Raw genomic sequence first — 20,665 nt, forward strand, 5'->3', positions numbered from 1 at the left:
GAGTGGCTGGGCCGCTGGCCACAGCCCAGCAGTGCTGAGAGCACCTTCTGGTCCCTTCCTCCCTGTGCCAGCAAAGTGCTCCCTCTGCTCTTCGGGTCATGAGACTACCCTTAAGGTCTCTTTACTTCTGCGGCCACCTCAGCTTCTGTAAATGACCTGTGGTTGAAAGGACAACAGTACTAATTTGCTTGACTTGAGCTTTATAAGAAGTTGAAGCATTGAGATAGGGAACATGAGGAGTTGGGGTTTTTGAATCTCAGAGGGATAGAAAGTTTGTACTATAACAGAACTACCCTGTCGCCTTCCTTTTCTACTGAAGAAATAATCCAGAAGTTTTTTCTTTAATCCCTCACAGGCCCATCAATAAATAAAGCCAAAAGCTTGGCCACTCAAGAGCAATACAAAGGTACAGAGCGAGAACAACTCCTAAATTTCTAGCCCTCTTGCGAGGTCGGGGACTCTGAACTGTGTCTGTGGGTCGCTCAGCCTACCGCTCACTGGACAGTGGCTGCACCGTCGAGGCCGAGTTGGACACTGGACGGTACCAGACATCAGGCTACTTAACAGCAGCAGCTTCGGCCATAGTGCTTTTAAACTCAGGAATGCAAATGTGACGCGTGAATCGGAAGCATTACGGAATCGGAAGGCAGCCCCGGGACGCTGTGGGGCCTTCCAGTTCTCCGCGAACCAGACCTAACTCTTGGGCAGGCGGAAGGTGACACTAGCATGGCTGAGTGGGATCTGCTCCCTGACACTTTTTAAAGGCCAATCAATGCAATGTTTTTCCTTTTGTTTGGGAGTAAGCCATCACACAGATTCTATACCGTATTTTTAGTAACATTTGAGAATGGTGTAGATACACTTTACTATAACATTTTGTAGTTTAAAGAGCTTTATTAATGCAATAAATTAACTTTGTACACATTTTTATATATATATAAAAAAACTAGCAAGTGATTTCAGAATGTCGTAGGCCTCATGAGAGCTTGGTCTCCAAAAACCTGCTTGAAAAAAGCAACGTGTTCTTCACAGTGTTCTCCTATAAAAGAAATGCAGATTTAATCAGATGTGGCACAAAAGGGAAAAAAGAATGAAGACTTCACAGCTCATAGATACATATGCTGGGTTTTAACTTATTTTTCTTTCATAAAATACTTTGTTTTCCTAAGCTTTTGAGTTGTCCTTTCGTGCATGGCTGCTGGGCACCTTCACAACCCCAGCAAATCCCCACCTGCTTGGGGAGAAGTAGAGAGGCCAACCTGTCACAGGTAACACCATCTTGCACCATTCGCTAAGCTACAAAAAGTCGTCAGGCCTGAAATAAAAGGGACATGTTCCTTCCCATTCTAAAGGAGGGGATGCCTCAGGTTTCGTAAGTCTGCAGAGAAGAGTGAGTAATAAGCCTGAGGCTGTTTAAACCCTTCGTCGCCCTTTCCTGTTTCGTTCCTGATTCTTCAGAAAGGAGCATTCCCAGACCCACGCTCAGGCCTGAGCTGTGCCCAGAACGCGTCCACTGCAGGTTCCAAAGCCTAATTCAGATTCCACTGGCATTCTGACTTTCCTCTTACCACCGTCATGGGATTTTCTTTGTAAAAAACTCACGCAGTTCTCCTTAGGGGAACTTTCCCAAAAGGCTTCTCACCTCCTAGCCTGCCAGCATTCTCTTGCTACCCTGAGTCTGTGTTCGCCCCAGGCCTTTTTACCACTGCCGTATCCTACCTGGTGTGAAGTTAGGGTTCCCTCGCAAACGCTGGTTTCGCTGTTCGAAAAACCGAAATATAGTATAGAAAAGCATGTTGTCTTCAGTCTGCTTCGCGGCATCTAAAAATTTTCGTGCAGAAATGTTGTCATGGCCGCCGATGCCCCGGATGAATCTTAAGGCAGCTAACACTTGGTGTTTGGAAAGAAGCACTTCTACTATTTCATCGTTTGCTGTCGAGAGGCGCTGGAAGGGGAGAGAAGTCCAGGTAAGCAGCGGCAACAGGAAGAGACGTGAATGCAGTTTAAAACTGGGACGTAGCAAGAGTTACCTTCAACATATCCAGAGACAGCTGATGAGCGGGCGGGTAAAAACTTTCTAGGGACAAGAGCAGACAAGCCTGAAAGACATGTTTTCACACCAGCTTCAGCATAAGATGTCAGACGGTTAAATCTGAAGTTTTTAATCCCAGAAGTAAAAGCCTGGGGCCACATACCAGAGGCTTGGAGTCACTGAGGACGTGGTACTGTAGGAACTGGTGCAGCATGTAGAAGAGGTTGTGCTGGACGAGCGTCTTGATGACAAGTTCGTGTAAGTAGTGCTGAGGACAAAAACAGGAGAAGACTTTCCCGGTCACCCAACTACAACATGCGTGAGGCCAGGTGTGTCTAGGATGGAGCTATTCTAAGTGACGGGTTAAGGTTTCTGTCACCTATGCATTGACAGGATGCGCGATTAAACACTAATCATCCCGCCTGAGCCCGACACGGTGATGTCGGGAGAGTCACTCAGATTTCGGAGTCTGGTACGCAGACCCCGCTCCTCTAAGTTGGGACCACAAATGGTTGGAAAGTACCTGTACTGTGATCTGAAACTGGTTAAGAGAGCGAATATACTCCATCAGTACGGCTATCACAAATTTATGAGGCATCTCCTACAGAAGAAAAGAAGAGTAGTCTCAAAACCGGACGCTCGCAAGGAGGCCGCCTGCAGCTCCTTGTCTACCCACCCACCCTGTTTCCGTGCGCCTCTGGCCCAGTGCTGTTCACGGGTTCTGCACAGATCCCTCCAGAACCTCCCCCCGTCGACGGTCACGTTTTGGCCTAGTAGACGCCAAACTATTAGCACTGGGTCTTCACCCAAGAGAACTCCGGTTCTTTAAATCACATTAGGAGTTCTGCTTTCCTCAGTTCCCTGCAGATAAGATCTCTGGCTGGAGGCTCCGTCACCCACCTTCTTCTCCGTGAAGACCGACAGCACGTGGGTGTACATGTCAGACTGATCGACCACAGCCTGGGTCCGCACCGGCCTCTTGAGAAGCGGGCTGCACCGGCTCGGCCCCGCTTCTACTGCCTAGACAACACATTGCAAACGGGACTCTCGTCAGCTTCTAGGGATTCCCAGAAGACTGAATTCCTAAGATACGAGCAGAGGATGGCACTTGTTACGTGGCCAAAACCATTTTTCCTGTGCGGGCTGGGGCTGGGTTTAGAAGTCAGAGTTGGTCATCTTGAAAATATGCCAACATTCACACATGGAGCTAAAAAAGCAGAAGTCCGCTTCTGCTTGAGACACATTTTTCTCACCTCTTAAAATCCCTCATTTTCTTAATCACGGACTTTCTCGTATTTGTTATCTAATAAAAATGGAATGGTGTACTGGTCACACAGTAAGAGAATACCGCTTGTAAGGCTGGATGTGTGCGTTTCCGAGTGGTCAACAAGGCCACCCAAACATTGCTGACTTCTGGGAGAAGACGGATGACTTCCCCAAACTCTCTAGAGCAGCTCGCCCCAGGGCTGACGGTGCGGGCTGGGGAAGCTCCAGCATTGCCCAGGGGGGTGGGGGGGGGGTGGGGGGGGGGGCGCCACACTCTGACCGGCATGCGTTTTTGTTTTTTTTTTTTTTTTTCAATGTTTATTTTTGGGACAGAGAGAGACAGAGCATGAACGGGGGAGGGGCAGAGAGAGAGGGAGACACAGAATCGGAAACAGGCTCCAGGCTCCGAGCCATCAGCCCAGAGCCCGACGCGGGGCTCGAACTCACGGACCGCGAGATCGTGACCTGGCTGAAGTCGGACGCTTAACCGACTGCGCCACCCAGGCGCCCCTCTGACCGGCATGCGTTTAAAAAGACTCAGAGCCAGAGCAGTGAGGCACAGAAACCCATCTGGGGTCAGACCTACGGATTCCCACAGCCCAGTACACTAGCAGCAAGGCCGAGGAGGCTCTGCAAGAACCCAGCCCCCCTCGCGTGTCTCACAGGACAGGGACAAGTGCACTCCGAGGTCACTCGGCCTTCAGTAGCCTGCGTCAGTTCTTACCCCCGAGGAGCTAAAGGGGAGTGCAGTTCTGGGTTCCTCGTTACTGCCTAAAACCACTTCTGTTTTAAGCCTCAGGACTAATCAGGTCCTTGAAGTGAAAAACGTCCTTCCGCTCATCCTAACAGTATAGCAGAACCTGGCTACAGGCCACGTCAATGGTTTCTAGCCGTTCACGACAAACACGTGAACCCGCTCTGTGGAAGCACGGTGCTAATACGTCATCACTATCCTGACAGGACGCTGACCGAATGCCAGCATAAGTGTTAATTTTATAGCTGTTACAGCCTAAAAGGAAAGAAAGAAGATGCGGCAAAAGGATTATACGCCTAATTTGTTCAGTCCAGGCTCTGACCGGGCAGAAGTATGTATAAAGTAAGGCAAAGCCGAAACTGCTTTTCTTATCCACAAAACAGATAAGACCAAGGATCTATCTGTAAGATTCAACACAGGTTAAAAACAAGCGAAGGCATTAAGTGACACGCAGACTCAAGCTAAGGGGAGGCACAAACTCTGAATCTGACCCCCAACACAGCCACCTTGCCACCTGGCACGCACACCCCAGTGGTGTTATCCCACCAGAACCTCGCATTATAGTTGGTTAGGAAATACACTGGGCGGTGGGGGTGGAGAAGAGCCCTTTGTCCCAGCACACACACAGCTTACCGTTGTGTAACTCTGCTCGGCGTCCAGGTACTTCTTGTACTCGTGATTGAGTTTGTCAAAAACCGTGGCGATCACAGGTAAGGTTGCTCTGTCTGACTCGCTCAACACTGGGAAGAATGTTCACACAGGTCAAGTGACTTTACATCCACTTCAGAATTCAGACAGTTGCTAGCACAGAAGTAACTAACCTCAAAGGGTTACCAGGCAAACATACCTTCAAGGAGCATTCAGAGAAAGGGTATCATTTGGAGATTGGAAATCACTCACCAGCCCTTCCTGGTTACTAGGAAAAGGAGCTACAGAAGCTTTCAGTAGAAAGTGCTCAAAGTAGACACATACACAGTGAGTGACTTGGATTCTGGGAACTGTTTTAAGGCTGGAGATGCTAGCTCATTACCGTCAAGTGCGCCACAGTTAGCTTTGCTTTTGCTGGAACCATCCAATTTAGCTTTTCTACCCAAGTCACTGTAAGTCATTTTTCTGTTTCCTGGTCTTTCCTTCCAGGGGGTTAAATAATTCATTCTTCAAGTGAAGAATGAGGCTCCACACTATGGACAAAGCAGACAAATGTGGCCCAGCTCCCAATAAAGGGTGTGGGCAGCCCAAGCCGAGTACTGGAATCAGTCCGATGGGGAAGGACTTGTCCACTTACTCTGCGAACAGACAGACAGGATGACCATCTTGCACTCCTTTCTCTGGAGGAGAAAGTCCATCAGTCTTCCTTTATCTGGCAAGAGGTTTACGATAGGCTGAAGCTTTACTTGGAGGTTCCAGAGGTAACCTGGATTGAGGAGGCAGCAAATTTCATACTGGATGCAAACGAGAACAGAAGCCCAAAAGATGGTTCCCCTAAAACATTCATTTGGGGGGCGGGGGAGAGGGCCGTCCTGCAAAGCACTGTTGCTACCCTCTTGTTACTAACCCAAGCACAGTCCAGGGAATGCAGGACACACCTGACGACAGAAGGACGCCCAGCCAAACGACCACCACCCGCTTGACGGTTCCCTCCAACAAGGTCACCCTCTCCAATCAGAGGGACATCAACGGTGTAGCTCCCGAAATAAGGGCGGGTGACAAGTCTTCGATCAACTCAGAGCATTTCTGTCCCTACACCCAGCCCCCTTTTAACCTTGAAGGTAGAAAAGGATGTCAACGTGCGGTATTTACTTTGGTCCTATACTTTGGTTTCTCCCACACTGGCTCTTCAAGTCAAAAGGTAACTGGGGCGCCTGGGTGGCGCAGTCGGTTAAGCGTCCGACTTCAGCCAGGTCACGATCTCGCGGTCCGTGAGTTCAAGCCCCGCGTCAGGCTCTGGGCTGATGGCTCAGAGCCTGGAGCCTGTTTCCGATTCTGTCTCCCTCTCTCTCTGCCCCTCCCCCGTTCATGCTCTGTCTCTCTCTGTCCCAAAAATAAACGTTGAAAAAAAAAAAAAAAAAAAAAAAAAAAAAGGTAACTCCAGAGGCTCCCAAGGGAAGTTCATAATTCATGCATTCACCAATCCATGAATTTCCTGAACACCCACACTGCCAGGTAGACAGGTAGTGCCTTCCTCAATTGGGGTTCCACGAGAGAATTCAACACTGCATTAAAGATGACCTGAGTGGTCCCCTTCTCAATTCTCCTGCAGCTGGTCCAGAGCCAGCACTGTTCCAGATGGAGAAGGGAGAGGGGAATTCTACATGCAGTGGAAACCTCGAAAATTCTTGCGAATCCCAGTGGGTAAGACAGGAGAATACACAAGATGACTGAAGACAAATGTGGAAAGTACTCCCAACAGGAAGATACAGGTGCTAGGGGGTTACCAGGAAGACAGAGCTAGCATCTTGAAGGAGCTTGCCCAGCACAGTGGGAAGCAGGAGCACACTTCTATGCAAACAGAACAGAAAAGGGCAAAGACACACGTGGGTAGGATGGGGGGTGATAAGGACAGGGCAGGGAGGGCCTTGTACACCGTGCTGTGGAGTCTGGTTTTCAGAACGGACAGACCTAAATGGGCTAGAAGCAGGGGAATAGCCATTCTTAGTTGTTTATTATAAAACTAATATAAGCGGGGCGCCTGGGGGCTCAGTCAGTTAAGTGTCCGACTCTTGATTTCAGCTCAGGTCATGATCTCAGTCTGTGGGATCAAGCTCCACATTGGGCTCTGCACTGACAGCATGGAGCCTTCTTGGGAATCTCTACCTCTCTCTCTCTCAGAATAAACATTTAAAAAATAATAGTATATGCTCAGGATAAAACAGAACAGTAGAGAACAGAGTATAAAGTGAAAAATTTTCCCATTCCTAAGACTGAAGGAAGAGGTCATTTGTCAGATTCACCTTGAACCTGTTACTGGCTACAAGTATCATCATAAACCAACAAGTAACTATTTTCTAACGTGATGACTGTCCCCTCTGACCCACCTTGGCTTGCGCTGATGATGATGTCAGGCTGAAAGACAATCCAGGATGAAGAATCTGCATGTTATAGGAAATGGTAAAGCAGGATAAAAACCAAAGACAAACCCAGTTCTGATTAGCACTCGCCTGCCCCCTATTTGCAGAGGCTACTCAGGCCCAGGTGGTGAGGAAAGCACCCCCAGGGGAGCTCCCAAGACGTTATTCAGGTTATTCACAGCTGCCAGGCAGGACTGTTCTCACACACCAAGACAAAGAGGGGTACTATCTTCCCTTCTGTGCACAACAGTAAGGCCTTTGTAAAGGATACAGAGTTTGCACGGGATGGGAGACTGGCTGGTCACAGGAGCAGGACCTGCAAATGGAAAAAACACAAGTGTGCAACGACAATGCCACCAGGAAATACTGCCCACACCAGTGCTCAGAGGGTGAAATGCAGTACTTTTAAAGCCTTCAGTAAATGGTGATTCGACTACAATTGAATAAGGAAGGAGTGAACTGTCTTGTACCACTGATACCGCATCTAAGGAGGAAGGGGGAAGTTGAGAACAATCCGTGAAAATGGCCTCCCAAGAAGGGGAAAGTACGACAGACTCAGAGTTGTTCATTCTTCTGTAATAACCGAAGAGGACTCGTCTTCATTTACACACTAAATCACCAAGTCCTGGATGGTTCAAAATCACATCCCCAGGCCAGTCACTGAGAAGATTTCAAATAACAGTGCTTTGTGCTTTGTCTAAATAATTAGCTCAATTCCCCATTGCACAGGGTAGGTCCAGGCACAGAGATCTCCTCTAGGAAACAGACCCCAAACACGTCACATGACAGGGACTCTTAATTCCCAGTTGCACTGCCCGTGCATCCAAGGGAAACTTGAGAAATGCAGCCCTGCAAATTAAACATCGTTCCCAGTTCTGCTCCGATTACCCAGGGACAATCAGAAGACAGGTTTTAATCAGCTGGTTGGAAAATGTGGTCATTCTGGACAGCCCACTCAAAAGAGGGAAGGGCCCAGACAAGCTAAGGCAAAGAACACCTGAATCTAGAACCTGAGAAGTTCTTGCACGCGGGCCTCAACTCTGGCTGCCAATCACATGGACTTGACCGCTCTCAGGTGACAGCGGGTGCCCTTGTAAAGCCCCCGGGGTGATTCTGATGTGTAGTCTGCTTGAAAACGAACAGCTGAACAGACCAACAGCAGAAGGGGGAATGAGAGCGGCTACCAAGCGCGTCCCCACGGCACACCCTGCAGCAGCACGGGGCAGGCAAGATACAGAGCTGCTACAAGCCTGCATGGGGCTTACAACCTAGGGGGTTAAACATGACGAAAAGCCTTTAGCTGTGAAAAATGCTTTACCAACCCACGCTCTGGAGGCCAGAGATTCAATGGACTTTTGAATTCTTATTAATCTTTGCCCAGGCTATGATTTTGATCACACCTGGCATTTGTTTTGTTGTAACTGGCCAATTTGAACCTGACTGCCTTCTAACTGGTCCCAAACAACCAGAACGGAGCTGAAGGTTAACGTCTAGATTTGGCTTTCCACCAGTTCACCAGCGGTTACCTTCAGGCCACATAAGCAGGAGACACAAGACAATCATTTGACACAACCTACTCTTTTAATGCTCACATTATTAGCCCTGGAAAAGGAAGATGCTGGAAGGAACACAAAGCCCCCCCCCAAAAGCACAGGGGCCTGGGAACCCCTGTGTGTACCCCTCATTCCATCCACTACGCGGAGGTCCCCTTACCTGCCACGGGGATCTGATAGGGCTGAATCGAGCGTGCCGGAAGCACCGGATGATGGAAGGTGACAGTGCCATCAAACTCTCCCCTTAACTTGATGTCAAATATCACTGATGTCTGAAGTGGAAAAAAGTAAGACTCTGATGCCGCAACAAGCCATGACTTGGCCTGTCCCTTCTGTTCTCTCAGATCCCTCCATTCCCGTCAGCTTACAGAGCCTGCATGCCCTGCACTGCACCCCCACAGGCTGGTTCTACGCGGGGAGGAGTCTGCTGTGATATCACGACTCTGTTACACTGTCCCCCATGCTCACGCACACCCCTGGCGTTTATGACAGGCTGCCCTTGAAGAGCTCCAAGTGATTTCAGCAGATGTTTTTCACTTCGACTAGAAATACCTTCATTAGTCAAGATAAGGGTATCGCCACCCTGCGGGAGGCACGGGACACAAGGAGCTTGTGTGTGACCAGATACCCAGCTAACCATGTAGAAAAAAAAAGCAGGACCCGTTCTAGTCTTTCTCTTGGGCCACAAAGCCTCAAAATCATCACCTAGCATTATCTGTACTCACAAAGGAAATACAAAGCTTGTGTGCTCATGCAAGACTGTGCTTCTGCAGTAAATTCCCAGCTTGGCTGAGCCAACCAAATAATTGTTCCAGAGTGAAATACCCTCATGTGCTACTTTCTGGAATAGTTTTTAATTAACTGTAATCAGTAGACAGGGAATCACTGTTTTTTTCTCAACCATCTAGAATACCAAACTCATTTGCATCTGGAAGACCAAAGCTTTAGCGTGGAAAGTACTTTCTAGTCTCTGTTCTGCATGTTTTGTCAATTTTCATAACTTTTTTTTTTTAATGTTAATTTATTTTTGAAAGAGCACACACAGGGCAGGGGCAGAGAGACAGAGAGAGGCAGAAGATCCGAAGCAGACTGTGTGCTGACAGCAGTGAGCCCGATGTAGGGGCTCGAACTCACGAACATGAGATCATGACCTGAGCTGAAGTCGGCCACTCAACAGACTGAGCCCCCCGGGCGCCCTAATTTTCCTAACTCTTAAGCCACACTGACAGACCAGACACCCACACATAACTCCTACCTCTGTATCCTGATGATGAACGACCACCAGGTTATCCACCACGTTTAGGGCAAACTTCCCCGTCCGATTTAACTTTAATATGTGCATCTTTTTACAGGCACCTTCTCTGTAGGATAACAGAAAGGTCAAAACATAGATCGACAAGCTTTAGTTCATATTTTAAAACTGGAGAAGGAGGACAGCATTAAATATACCGTGGTAGATGATATAGGACTACCTCCGCTCCTGTACTATTGGAGGTCCGAGAATGATGCCTCAAGAAGAGAACGTAAAGCTGCCCGTATCTGGAGAACAAAGAGACAGACTTCACACAGGACATCTGAAATTCCTCTATTCTAAATGCTGAATTATGAGGCCATAAGAGTTAAGTAAATTATGACATATTCCCTAACAATATTTCACAACCAACAAAAATATTTACAAAGTGCAGCTAAAAACAAAAAACAAAAAAAAAAACCCAAGGCCATTATATAAAAGTGAAAACGGGGATGCAAAACTAAATAGAGCTCCATCACAGCACTTTAAAAGGAAGACAAACTTCTGCACAATGTCCAAAACTACTAGAAAGAAACACATGTTGTTAATAGCTATCCTTGAGTAATAAACTGAGTCCACTTTCTTTTTCTGGAACTTTCTGTATCTTCCAAGTTCTACGTAATGAGAGTATATTCCTTGATAACAGGAAAATATAATCACTCTTCATTTATAAGCCTCATGGAAGAAATGCTCCTGTGACCAGTTCCTGCATGCACATTGCTATTCCAGTGGCTGACACTGTCCTCGGTCTGCCACAGGGATGAGACCAGAGGGAAGGGAGTGGGTCTCTGCCGCCACTGGGTGAGGACTGCTCTCACTGTATCTGTTCTCTAACCTGGGATGCCACAGTAGATGGCCTTTAAAAAAAAAAAAAAAGGCATTCTAACTCCCAAAGAACGTTAAAGTTCAAAACCACTGTTTTAGGCCATAGAAGAATCCAAGAAGTAATTTAGGAGCAAAATTTGGACATTTTTGAATTGGGTTATGGGTACATAAGGTATTCTTTGCATCGGTTTCTATTATGGTGTGTTTAAAACTTCCATAATGAAGCTTAGAAATTGAGATACTCTGCATTTACAAGCGAGGATACCTTCCTACCTAAGTAATTTAGTTCCATGTTTGTTAGATAAACTATGTTCTTTAAAGCCAGCAGGATATGTTTTAGCTAAAAATAAATAAATAAATAAAAGTCCTAGATAACCTTCAACTACTCACAGAATAAAAAAAAAAAATTATAGAACTAAGATACCTAAACAACAAATTGGTCCAATGTTCTCATTTTATCAGACCAGAATGGTGGAAAAAAACTTCCCTAAGATCACAAAGCTAGAAGAATCAGAAAAGAATGCCAAGCTGATGACCAGTTTTCTCCATTCATAAAATCTAGACACTGAACGGGAAAGCGGGAGTCTTTATCATGTGCTCCAAGGGCACCTATCGAAAGTGCTGTGCTTTTATGATGCACTTCTGCTACTTCTATTACCAAAAGCAATGTCAGGAAGGAATTCTCTCAAAAGACAGACATACATGGTTGCCATCGCGATGTCTCTCTCGGAAAGGCTCAGTTTAGTTGACTTGGGCGCAGCTGGTAATTCAATCTCAAACTTGGGCAGCTTTGACATAGTGCCAGCCTGTTGGGGTGATACAAGTTTTAGGAAAAGCTGGTTAAACCTCTTTGATGCTTTAGCATTCCCTACATAAAACCACGGAGGACAGGCACACACTCTGTCTCTCCATCCTTTCCAAAGTCCCACTAAGTCCTTTACTCCCTGGAGTCTGTCCCCACAGAACGAGGCATTCCTGGCCGTGACAGGATGGTACAGTGTGCCCTCTAGTGGTCAGAAGTGGTGAGGTTATTGGAGAAACTTGCCCCTTTGAAGTCAGGGACACCTTAGTATATTAGAGGAACAGGATGGGAGGGGGGAAAGGGAATTTTTCCTAAAGACAGGCTCACTCTTACCCGAAAATAAAAGGGCTGCAGCACATTTCCAAGGACTGTGGTAGACAGCAGAATCACAGCACCCTCAGGGCAGTACATGTACCAATTCACGTTGATATTCTGGCTCTTCAGGAGTTTGAGATTTCGTTTCTCCGGTAACACCTGAAGCAAAGTTCAAGAAACAGAATCTTTATTTTAAAATCAGCAAAATGGAAGACGACTGATGGTAAATAAAGAAAACAAGAAAAATCTGGAAAAAACCACTAAGTAAAATTGCACAGGTTTTTGTTTGCTGCAGCTACTGCTCCCCACGCTCAGTGCTTTACCAATCTTGGCTCATTTATTCACAGCACGACCCTGAGAGGCGGGCAGCATGGATACCTGACCAAGGAGAAAATACGGCTCAGACACCGCTATGCAGTCACAGCCCAGGCAGGCCAGTTCCCCGCAAGAGCCTGCACACTCTCCAGGCATCATCCACCCAAGAGTCCAGACTACATACTCCCTCCTCCAACCCGTGGAAGCAAACGTGCACCCCACCCCCCGCCCTCAACGATCCCTTGCACTGAATCACCCACACCCAGCCTGTAGCACCTGCCTTCCACCTGGCTCTGTCTTGACTCCAGGTAGCACTGAGTCTGGGAGCAGCTCCCTTTTGCTAACAATCGTGTTCGTGAGACTCTGCATGCAAACCTAGTATTTTACGGTTGAGGCAGGTCTTAAATGTACTCTAAATATTCGGATAAATTAAGGAACACTGTATAGAGCCCCGAGACACGAATGCTCCTAGAACACTGTGCTCCAGAACCGACATGGAAGTCATGGTGGAGAGGCATGGGTTTCTTGACAATTTAGATATGAAACGGATATGCTAGAGTCCTCTTTCTAACTTATTCCTGAAGATCTGAAGACCATCTAGATGACATGAATGTACACTTTTCCAGAACAGAGAGCAGAAAAGTATATGATTGCCACAAGGAACCCTTCGGGAAAGCAGGTGATCCTATCCACGCTACCATATACACAAAACTCTCCTTCTATGTGTACGAGATTTGTGCAGTTTGTTTTCTTTCTGGTGGTCATTACAAAGGTTTTGAGGACGGCCCCATGGCAAAGCACTAACATCTCACATTTTGCTTAACGGGTGTATTTTCTCCATCTGTACATTCTAAATTATACTGCTTTCATTAGGTCAACAAAATTGAACCCCGAGAATATCCAAACACTTTCTAGATTAGCTCCACTGAAAGATTCAGAAGCATGCTCAACAGGTCGGGCAGCTGGAACATATTACAAGACAAGGCAGGTACCAAGTCAAGTCAACAGAGCAAAAGGGCAGCCTGTGCAACGGGAAGTATTTGCAAACCATCTCACCTGAGAAAGGGCTAATACCCAGACTATATGTCTATGGACTCATCATATGCAGTTCTGGCAGAAATGTGGAAAAGATATCCCTATACTGGAAGTCACAGAGCAAACTTCTGGACAAAATTTAGCAATATCTGTTCAGCTTTTCGGATGTTCGTATCTGTGCCGTAATTCCCCTTCCAAGAACTGCCTCACCCAAGAACATAAAGAAATGTCTGCAAGCATGTTCACTGCAGAATTGTTTACAATCACAGAAAAATGAAAACAAGCCAGAGGTTCATCAACAGGGACTTAATTAAACCGCAGTGCACCCACACAACAGAACACTACTCAGAATAAAATATGGACAAATGTCCAAGCCCCACTGCTATGAAAAAAAAGCCAGCCACAACTTCATATACAACATTCCCATTTTTATAAAAAAATGAAGTTTGCATGTGTGTAGGAAAACAAAGAAAAACGTACTATTCATACTAGTTATTTCTAGGGATTATGGGGGGACTTTTACCTTCCAGATAGCCTGGTAATGTTTAAACGTTTTATAAAAAACATGCATTTCTTGTAATTAGAAATAAAGAACAAAAACCCAAACAAAAACCTAAAGTTCTAGAATCTCAAAATGTCTATTCAGTAGTGAATTCAGAAGGCTGCCACACTGCCATCACAGACCGTTGTCCAGCAAACAGAAGTGATCAACATGATACCTGGTAAAATTCAATTCCTTGATCTGTTATGAAGACAATTTCAGTAGAACTGGTCCAACAGAATCCAAGTATGTTGGCATTCTTGGTCTGAAAAGGATTACAAAAATTTTTTTTAATTAATTAGTTGTTGTACAACTCTTCAAAAGCTTAAAATACTCTACTTCTCACACTCTTTAATAAAAGTTACCCGATTTGATTACTTACTAAGAAATCAAACTTTCTTTTCAATACAACATTCCCAGATTTCCACCTGGGATGCCTCACTAAAGCACCTGCCTCTTAATTCCTTCTCAAGAACAGAGGGAAAAGCCTGAATTTTGCAGAAAGGTAACTGACCAGCACACACAGATATCAACTTCTTCCTTAAGGAAAATCAAAGGTCAGGTGACTTTCTCTTAGCTGTATTCTAAAAACATGCATTATAAAAGTAGAAAGGCTTAGAAGGTTCTCAGTGAGTGCGGACCAAGATGGGGTTGGGGCCCTGAGCCCACCCCTTCGCCTCCCCTGCTGCACAGCAGTGCCCCAAACCTGAGGCCGCACAGGGCTAGGACAGGGGCTCTGCGGCGCACAGATCCAGAGGTCTGTGAGGGGCTCGGTTCGTGGGCCGAAGGGCCTCTCCTTGTCACAGAGCCCACCCTAAACTCCATTTACTAAACTCCATTTAGCAAAACCACTGTGAAGCTGCTAAAAGCCATACCCAGCCACTAGCACCTTCTGTTACCTTCCAGGGTGTCACATTGCTGCTTTGAGCTGAGCCCCACCGCCTCGCCTCGTTTATGCTACCCAGCAAATCTAATTAAAACCGATTAGAATCTACACTTGGGGAAAGAAAGTGGAAGGACACAAGGACAACAAATCAAGGAAAGGAAACATCATCAGGAGAGGGGAAAACACTCCTCTTCCTAAAACCCCCTACAAGGCCGCTATGAAAGGAATCCAGGGTCCGACAACCCCCCCCCCCCCACAGCTGGGCGATTAACGTCCTGTCACCCGTTTAACCTTCCCGATTTCATCTTATAAAAGAAGAAACAGGCTTTTAAAACTGAGACGACTGGGTGGCTCAGTGGGTTAAGCATCCCACTCTTGATTTCGGCTCAGGTCACAAGCTTAACGGTTCTCAAGATCCAGCCCCAAGTCAGGCTCTGTGCTGACAGTGTGGAACCTGCTTGAGATGCTCGCTCTCCCTCTCTGCCCCTCCATGCCCGCGTGCTCTCTCTCAAAATAAATAAACATAAAAAAAAAAAAAAAAACTTTAAAAACTGTCCAAGTCACAGAGCCAGCGTGCAACAGGAGTCAGCATAAGGCACAGCCTGCCTCCCAGGGTGTGCTGGCAATTCCCAGGGCACGCTGCCCCTCCCCCACGTCACCCACACAGTGAGATGGCCAGCAGCCGGGAAAGGATCTGGGCTCATACCTTGCACTCTTGAGTGTATTCCAGCTGAGAACTATCCGGGATAAAATTAGAGAAATCCTGAAGAGTAAAAAAACCACAAGGAAAAATTGGGATCAAGCAGCATACTGCCAACAGACACTGGCATACCACCAGACAGACAAAAGACAAATTTAAAAAGTGATCGGAAAAAAAAACCGGATAGAAGGCAGGAAAACCAAAAAAAACAATTTGGACAATCTGTCCCCTTCCAATGCAATTAAAAAAAAAAGTTAATCCAATTATCCAGTTAGTTTAGAAACTGATACCGAAAACCAATGGATTCCAGAGAAATGTGTTGCTGCCTCTTATAAGAGGCTTTCCAACAATTTTAGCAATTAATACTGACAGGGGGAAATCAGATTCTGCCTGTTTCCAAAAGGTTTTGCTCTACTTTACAAATGGTGACGGTGAATACTTAGGAAAGTGAAAATGCTTAGGAAAGTGAAAATGCCAAACGGGTGCTCCAACTTTGAATGTCTGTTCCTAGGGGATCAAGCATTCAAAGATGCAAGCAGTGAGTAAATGGAGTTACTCCATTAAAGCTAATTCACAAAGTTGCCAAAAATACAACTCACATGATCTATGCCGCTACCAATCAATCCAAGGTTGCCTGAGGTTCCAAATTACTTTAAAACATTTTTAAGTCAAAAATGACAAACTAAGGTCACAAATATTTATCCCTTGAAATGTCTCTCTCATCTTCAAGAATTCCCAAGGCTCGGGGTGCCTGGGTGGCTCAGTTAAGCATCTGACTTTGGCTCAGGTGATGATCTCACAGTTTGTGGGTTCAAGCCCCACATCGGGCTCTGTGCTGACAGCTCGGAGCCTGGAGCCTGCTTCGGATTCTGTGTCTCCCTCTCTCTCTGCCCCTCCCCTGCTCACGCCCTGTCTCTCAAAAATGAATAAACATTTAAAAAAATTTAAAAAAAAGAATTCCCAAGGCTCAAATAGTACAACAGAACTATAACTTTCAGGACATTAAAATAATAAATGCTTCCTTTAGCTGTTTTTTTGTAATTCATTCTCTTCTAAGTGTACTTCTAATGTCCTTTCCTTTACTCTGTACTTAAAGATATGTGGCTGGCTCAGTCAGTAGAACATGTAATTCTTGATCTTGGGGTTGTGGGTTCAAGCCCCACGTTGGATGTAGAGATTACTTAAATAAAACTTTAAAAAAATAAACAGGGGCACCTGGGTGGCTCAGTCGGTTAAGCACTGACTTGGGCTCAGGTCATGATCTCCTGGTACATGAGTTCGAGCCCCACATTGGGCTCTGTGCTGACAGCTCAGAGCCTGGAGCCTGCTTCAGATTCTGTGTCTCCCTGCCCCTCTCTGCTCCTACACCGCTCGTGCTCTCTTGCTCTCTCTCTCTCTCAAAAATACAATAAACATTTAAAAAAATTTTTAAATAAATAAAGGCATGTCTTACCACAGTTTTTGAGGTCCTCTGAACAGCCAATATCTTATTTTCTAAGGAAAACTTAATGCATTTCACTTCTCCTTTGTCTTCCATTCTTTAAGAAAAAAAGGGGGTGAGTTAAAAACTTAAGAACTGAATTCTAGCATCTATCAATTTGTGAGAAAAGGCAAGTTAAATACTCAGAAAGCAGCAGATCTTAGTTGAAAATTATGTTTCTGACACTATCAGGACTTCTTTTCACACAACAAAATCCAACTGGCAGCAAGTTGCCAGTGAAATTTACACTGTGGTTAACAAGTGACTGAAGAATGGAGAACAGGTGCACTTTCCCCTGAGAGTCACTTTGGACATAAATAAGCAATACCCACCCAGCAACCTTCTCCACCAACCACCACCTTCCCCCGCCCACCATGCTCTCACAGCCAAGCTTACGCTTTCCCATTTACTTCCCAACCCCCGGCGTCTTACGGGGCCTCAAACAGATGTTTACAAGAGGAAGTCAAGGGATGAATTACAGGGCCGCACAAGCAAACTTAAAGACTGTGGTGATGGTTAACATGTCAAAACTCATCAACTGTATACATTAAATATATGCAGTTAATTATACCACCAGACAACTGTTAAAAATACACAAAATTGCTAAAATGTTTGCCATCAAAACTTAAAATTTAAAAGAGGATAAATTCAGTATCTTCCTCCTCAAACCCTACCAAGCCCCCAAATCTGGATCAGCGGCTCACTGTTACTTTCCACACCCAAATGATCACCAAGACTTATGCAAGACCTTCCCAAGCACCTCCCAAGTGCCTATGTGATAGTCTACTCGGCCTTGGGTATGTCCGGTTCAGACTACTGCAGTCGACGCTCAGTGGTACCCCTGACTTTGACATGCTCCCAGGTAATCCAAGGTCAATGCTGTGAACAGCGTGATCTTTCCGAACGCTGATAAGATCGTGCCATGCCCCCATCTTACAATTTCCAATAAGATAAAGCCCTAATTCCATAGCAGAATACATAAGGTTCAAGCTGACTCCTGCCAGGGGCCAAACCACCCCCACCTCTCCTTCCCTGCGAGGACACCTGATCTCAGTTACACAGACCTGGAATCCCCCAAAAACCCTGCCCGCTAAGCTTTGCACTCTGGCGTTCTTCGCCATCTGAAAGGCCATCTCTCTTCCCCACTCAGAATCATTCCATTCAAGCTTTAAAGTTTAGCTCAAAGACTCCCTCCTCTCTGAGGCCTTCCCCGTCCGAGGCAGTGGTCTTCCTCAGCCTACCCCAAGATAAATGTCTCCTCTCTCTTGTGTGCCCCAATTCTGAACACAGTGCTATTACGGCATTTTCTCACAATCGACAGAATGTGTCTACACACTTGTCTCCCACACTACATTTATGAGCTCTCCAAAAGGGCGCCAGGCTAATTCAAAACCTTCACATGCCTGGCTCCTAGCACAGGGCGGGGGGCTGCAAACAGTGTGTGCCAAACAAATGATGATTCATTTTCCACTTCAAAAACTCGTTCTTATTAACACAGGCCACCTGCAAAAAATTTAAGTCACCACTGAATCGAGGGCCCACACTACACTTTCCCTTCCTGTAATCACAGGAACGAAGACCAGATAACTTATCAACCAAATCAAGGCACTTCAGAAAGTGAAAGGAAGTGCTATTTGCAATTATACTGGTTCAACCTGCATACACTGGGACATCCAGTCACCGTTGGTGGAAGCTGGGATTTTAATATAATTATACAGGAAACACTAACCTAAGAACTTCCTCCACCTACCACATACTCTGGAAAGAGCTGGGCCACAGGCAGATGAAGGCCCTCTTCCGCCAAGACACCGGAAATGGACACATCAATAAACTGCCTTGCTAATTTCAAGTAGGAGGAAGTAGGTACCCTATGTTGGAGCATTTGATTCCCAAATCAAGAGACAACTACTCTACACATTTCACTCTGACATGAAGTACTGATGTGTGCCACGAGAGACTGCTCGCAGGTGTCTGCTTGGCAGGTGTCTGCTTCCCTCTCCCTAGAGGCAGGGATTTGCATGTGTACAGACTTCAGAACTTTTAGGGAAGACAAAGGACAAACTTTTAAAACCACCTTCTGAAGATGAAAGAGAAAAACATCATTTTATTTACACGTGAAAGTTATTCTGTAAATGTCAATAGTTACCTAAATGAGATGGGATTCCTATCATCTGGGCCTTTAACTACCACCCCAGTGGCTCCACCAGATCGAACTGCAAAAACCTAGGAGGCAAAAGAAGCAACGTTAATGGCCTGAACTTTGAAAGACTTGAGACACAGACACCAGCCTAACAAGTGATTATTTCTACCACACCCCACTCTTGGTTCAGCTCAACTAAGGTGGCACATATTCATCTACAGATACCTGGTGTTCACAAGAATTTTAAGGGGCAAGGGAGTAGCAGAGGCCAAAAAGGTTAAACCATTGTGAGTGCCACCCACTGTGCAAAACCGGGCCTGGGTCGCCGAGGCTACAAATTTTAATCCGGTTCAGCAAAGGGGCCACTGATACACTTAAGCACACCCTATTACTCCTCACACTGCTTCCCCCACCCTCCGTTTCCAAAATTCCAAGAATAAAGCCAATCTCAACGCCTAAATCCGTGAGTGCAAGAGTAACTAATGACAAACACAACAAAGGCACCGAGAAAGGGCTGGCGGGCTAACGGCCGACCACACCGGCCAAAGGGCGCTGCAGGGTCGGTGGCGCAGGTTCGGGGTCAACCCAGCTGTCACTTTGGAGGAGAAAGGCCCCGCCGCGGTGGCGCCTGGTCCCTCGGCCCACCCAACAGCACGGGGCTGGTGCCAGTCCCGCGCCGGGACCGGAGGGGAGGCCCCAGGCCTGGTCCCCCAGCACCCGGCCTGGGCGTGCGCGCGCGCAGGACGCCGCTGGGGGCGCGGGGGATGGCGGGCAGGGTGCGCCCGGCCGCGCGGGGAAGGAGGGCGCGGGCCGGCCCGGACCTGCTTGTTGGCCTCATCGAAGAAGACGCAGTTGACCGGGTTCGCCTTCTCGAAGTGCACCGGCCGGTCGCACAGCTCCAGATAGTAGTCCTCCTGGCCCATAGCGGGCGCCGCGGCGGCGGCGGCGGGGGGTCCGGGGGCGGCCGCCAGCGTGGAGCCGGGCAAGCTGCGCCCGGCACCGGGGCGCGGCGAGTCAGGCCGGGAGGCGGCGGCGGCGGCGATCCGAGTGGGCGCGGAGGCCGCTTCCTGGTGCCACGCCCCCACCCCGTCCGGCACGTGACCCGCCGCCCTCAGCGCTTAAACCGGCGACTGCTGACCGGCTGCGGTGGGGCCTAGCGAGCGCGACCGCGCCCCGCTCGGCACAAGAGGCTCCACCCCTTTCCTGGGGGGCGGAGTCCCAGCGCGGCTCGTGGGACGGGGACGTGACCCGGAAGCCGCGCAGAGGCGACGGCGGTAGTCCGCGCGGCTACTCCCGCAGGCGCCGCCGCTCCCGCCTGCGCCCACTGTGGCGTGTTCTGTTCCGGGAGGCTTGCGCACGGCCGGGTGCCCGCCTGGGACAGGGCTGCGCCTGGTTTAGGGAGGGCTTACTCTCTCTCGGAAGGGTTTATTGAGCCTGCCTCTGGGAACTTAATAAGCGAGAGGAGTGCTGTGGCCAGCGCCTGGATGCTGTGAGCATGTAACAGGAAAACCTAGTTTAGATTGCAGTCAGAAAGCCTTTTTTGTATGGCTTTGACATTTAAGGAGGGTTGGGGGAACGCCTCATTCAAGACACAGACAAGAGGGAGGAAAGGCGGGATCACGGATGATCGCTAGGTGGCCATGTCAACAACCGATGGCTCTG

The 20,665-nt window shown here is 47.4% G+C and overlaps 2 protein-coding genes across 3 annotated transcripts in view; one reads left to right on the forward strand and one right to left on the reverse strand.

The window, feature by feature from the left end:
• The window catches only part of NPC1 (NPC intracellular cholesterol transporter 1), a 55,548-nt gene extending 54,380 nt beyond the window's left edge, over positions 1 to 1,168 (forward strand). For both annotated transcript variants that reach the window (XM_047086908.1, XM_047086909.1), the window contains exon 25: positions 356 to 1,168. In XM_047086908.1, coding sequence (XP_046942864.1) covers positions 356 to 438 — 83 coding nt within the window. In that variant the 3' untranslated portion in view covers positions 439 to 1,168. The remainder of the gene's footprint in view (positions 1 to 355) is intronic.
• On the reverse strand, positions 875 to 20,013 carry RMC1 (regulator of MON1-CCZ1). Its single transcript, XM_047086910.1, has 20 exons — positions 19,825 to 20,013; positions 19,010 to 19,086; positions 16,837 to 16,921; positions 15,390 to 15,446; positions 13,976 to 14,062; positions 11,925 to 12,065; positions 11,492 to 11,595; positions 10,123 to 10,212; positions 9,929 to 10,034; positions 8,834 to 8,945; positions 7,392 to 7,436; positions 7,088 to 7,141; positions 5,338 to 5,466; positions 4,686 to 4,792; positions 2,933 to 3,052; positions 2,556 to 2,633; positions 2,196 to 2,300; positions 2,031 to 2,099; positions 1,720 to 1,945; positions 875 to 1,039 (listed from the first exon to the last, which is right to left on the reverse strand). The coding sequence occupies exons 1-20, from the start codon at positions 19,924 to 19,926 to the stop codon at positions 960 to 962; spliced, it is 1,974 nt and encodes a 657-aa protein (XP_046942866.1). The 5' UTR covers positions 19,927 to 20,013; the 3' UTR covers positions 875 to 959.
• Positions 20,014 to 20,665: the final 652 nt, after the last annotated feature.

Source organism: Lynx rufus, unplaced genomic scaffold (assembly GCF_022079265.1).
Source record: "Lynx rufus isolate CCGP_SWC_20201006 ecotype Redwood Valley unplaced genomic scaffold, mLynRuf1.p SCAF_22, whole genome shotgun sequence".
Taxonomy (NCBI): domain Eukaryota; kingdom Metazoa; phylum Chordata; class Mammalia; order Carnivora; family Felidae; genus Lynx; species Lynx rufus.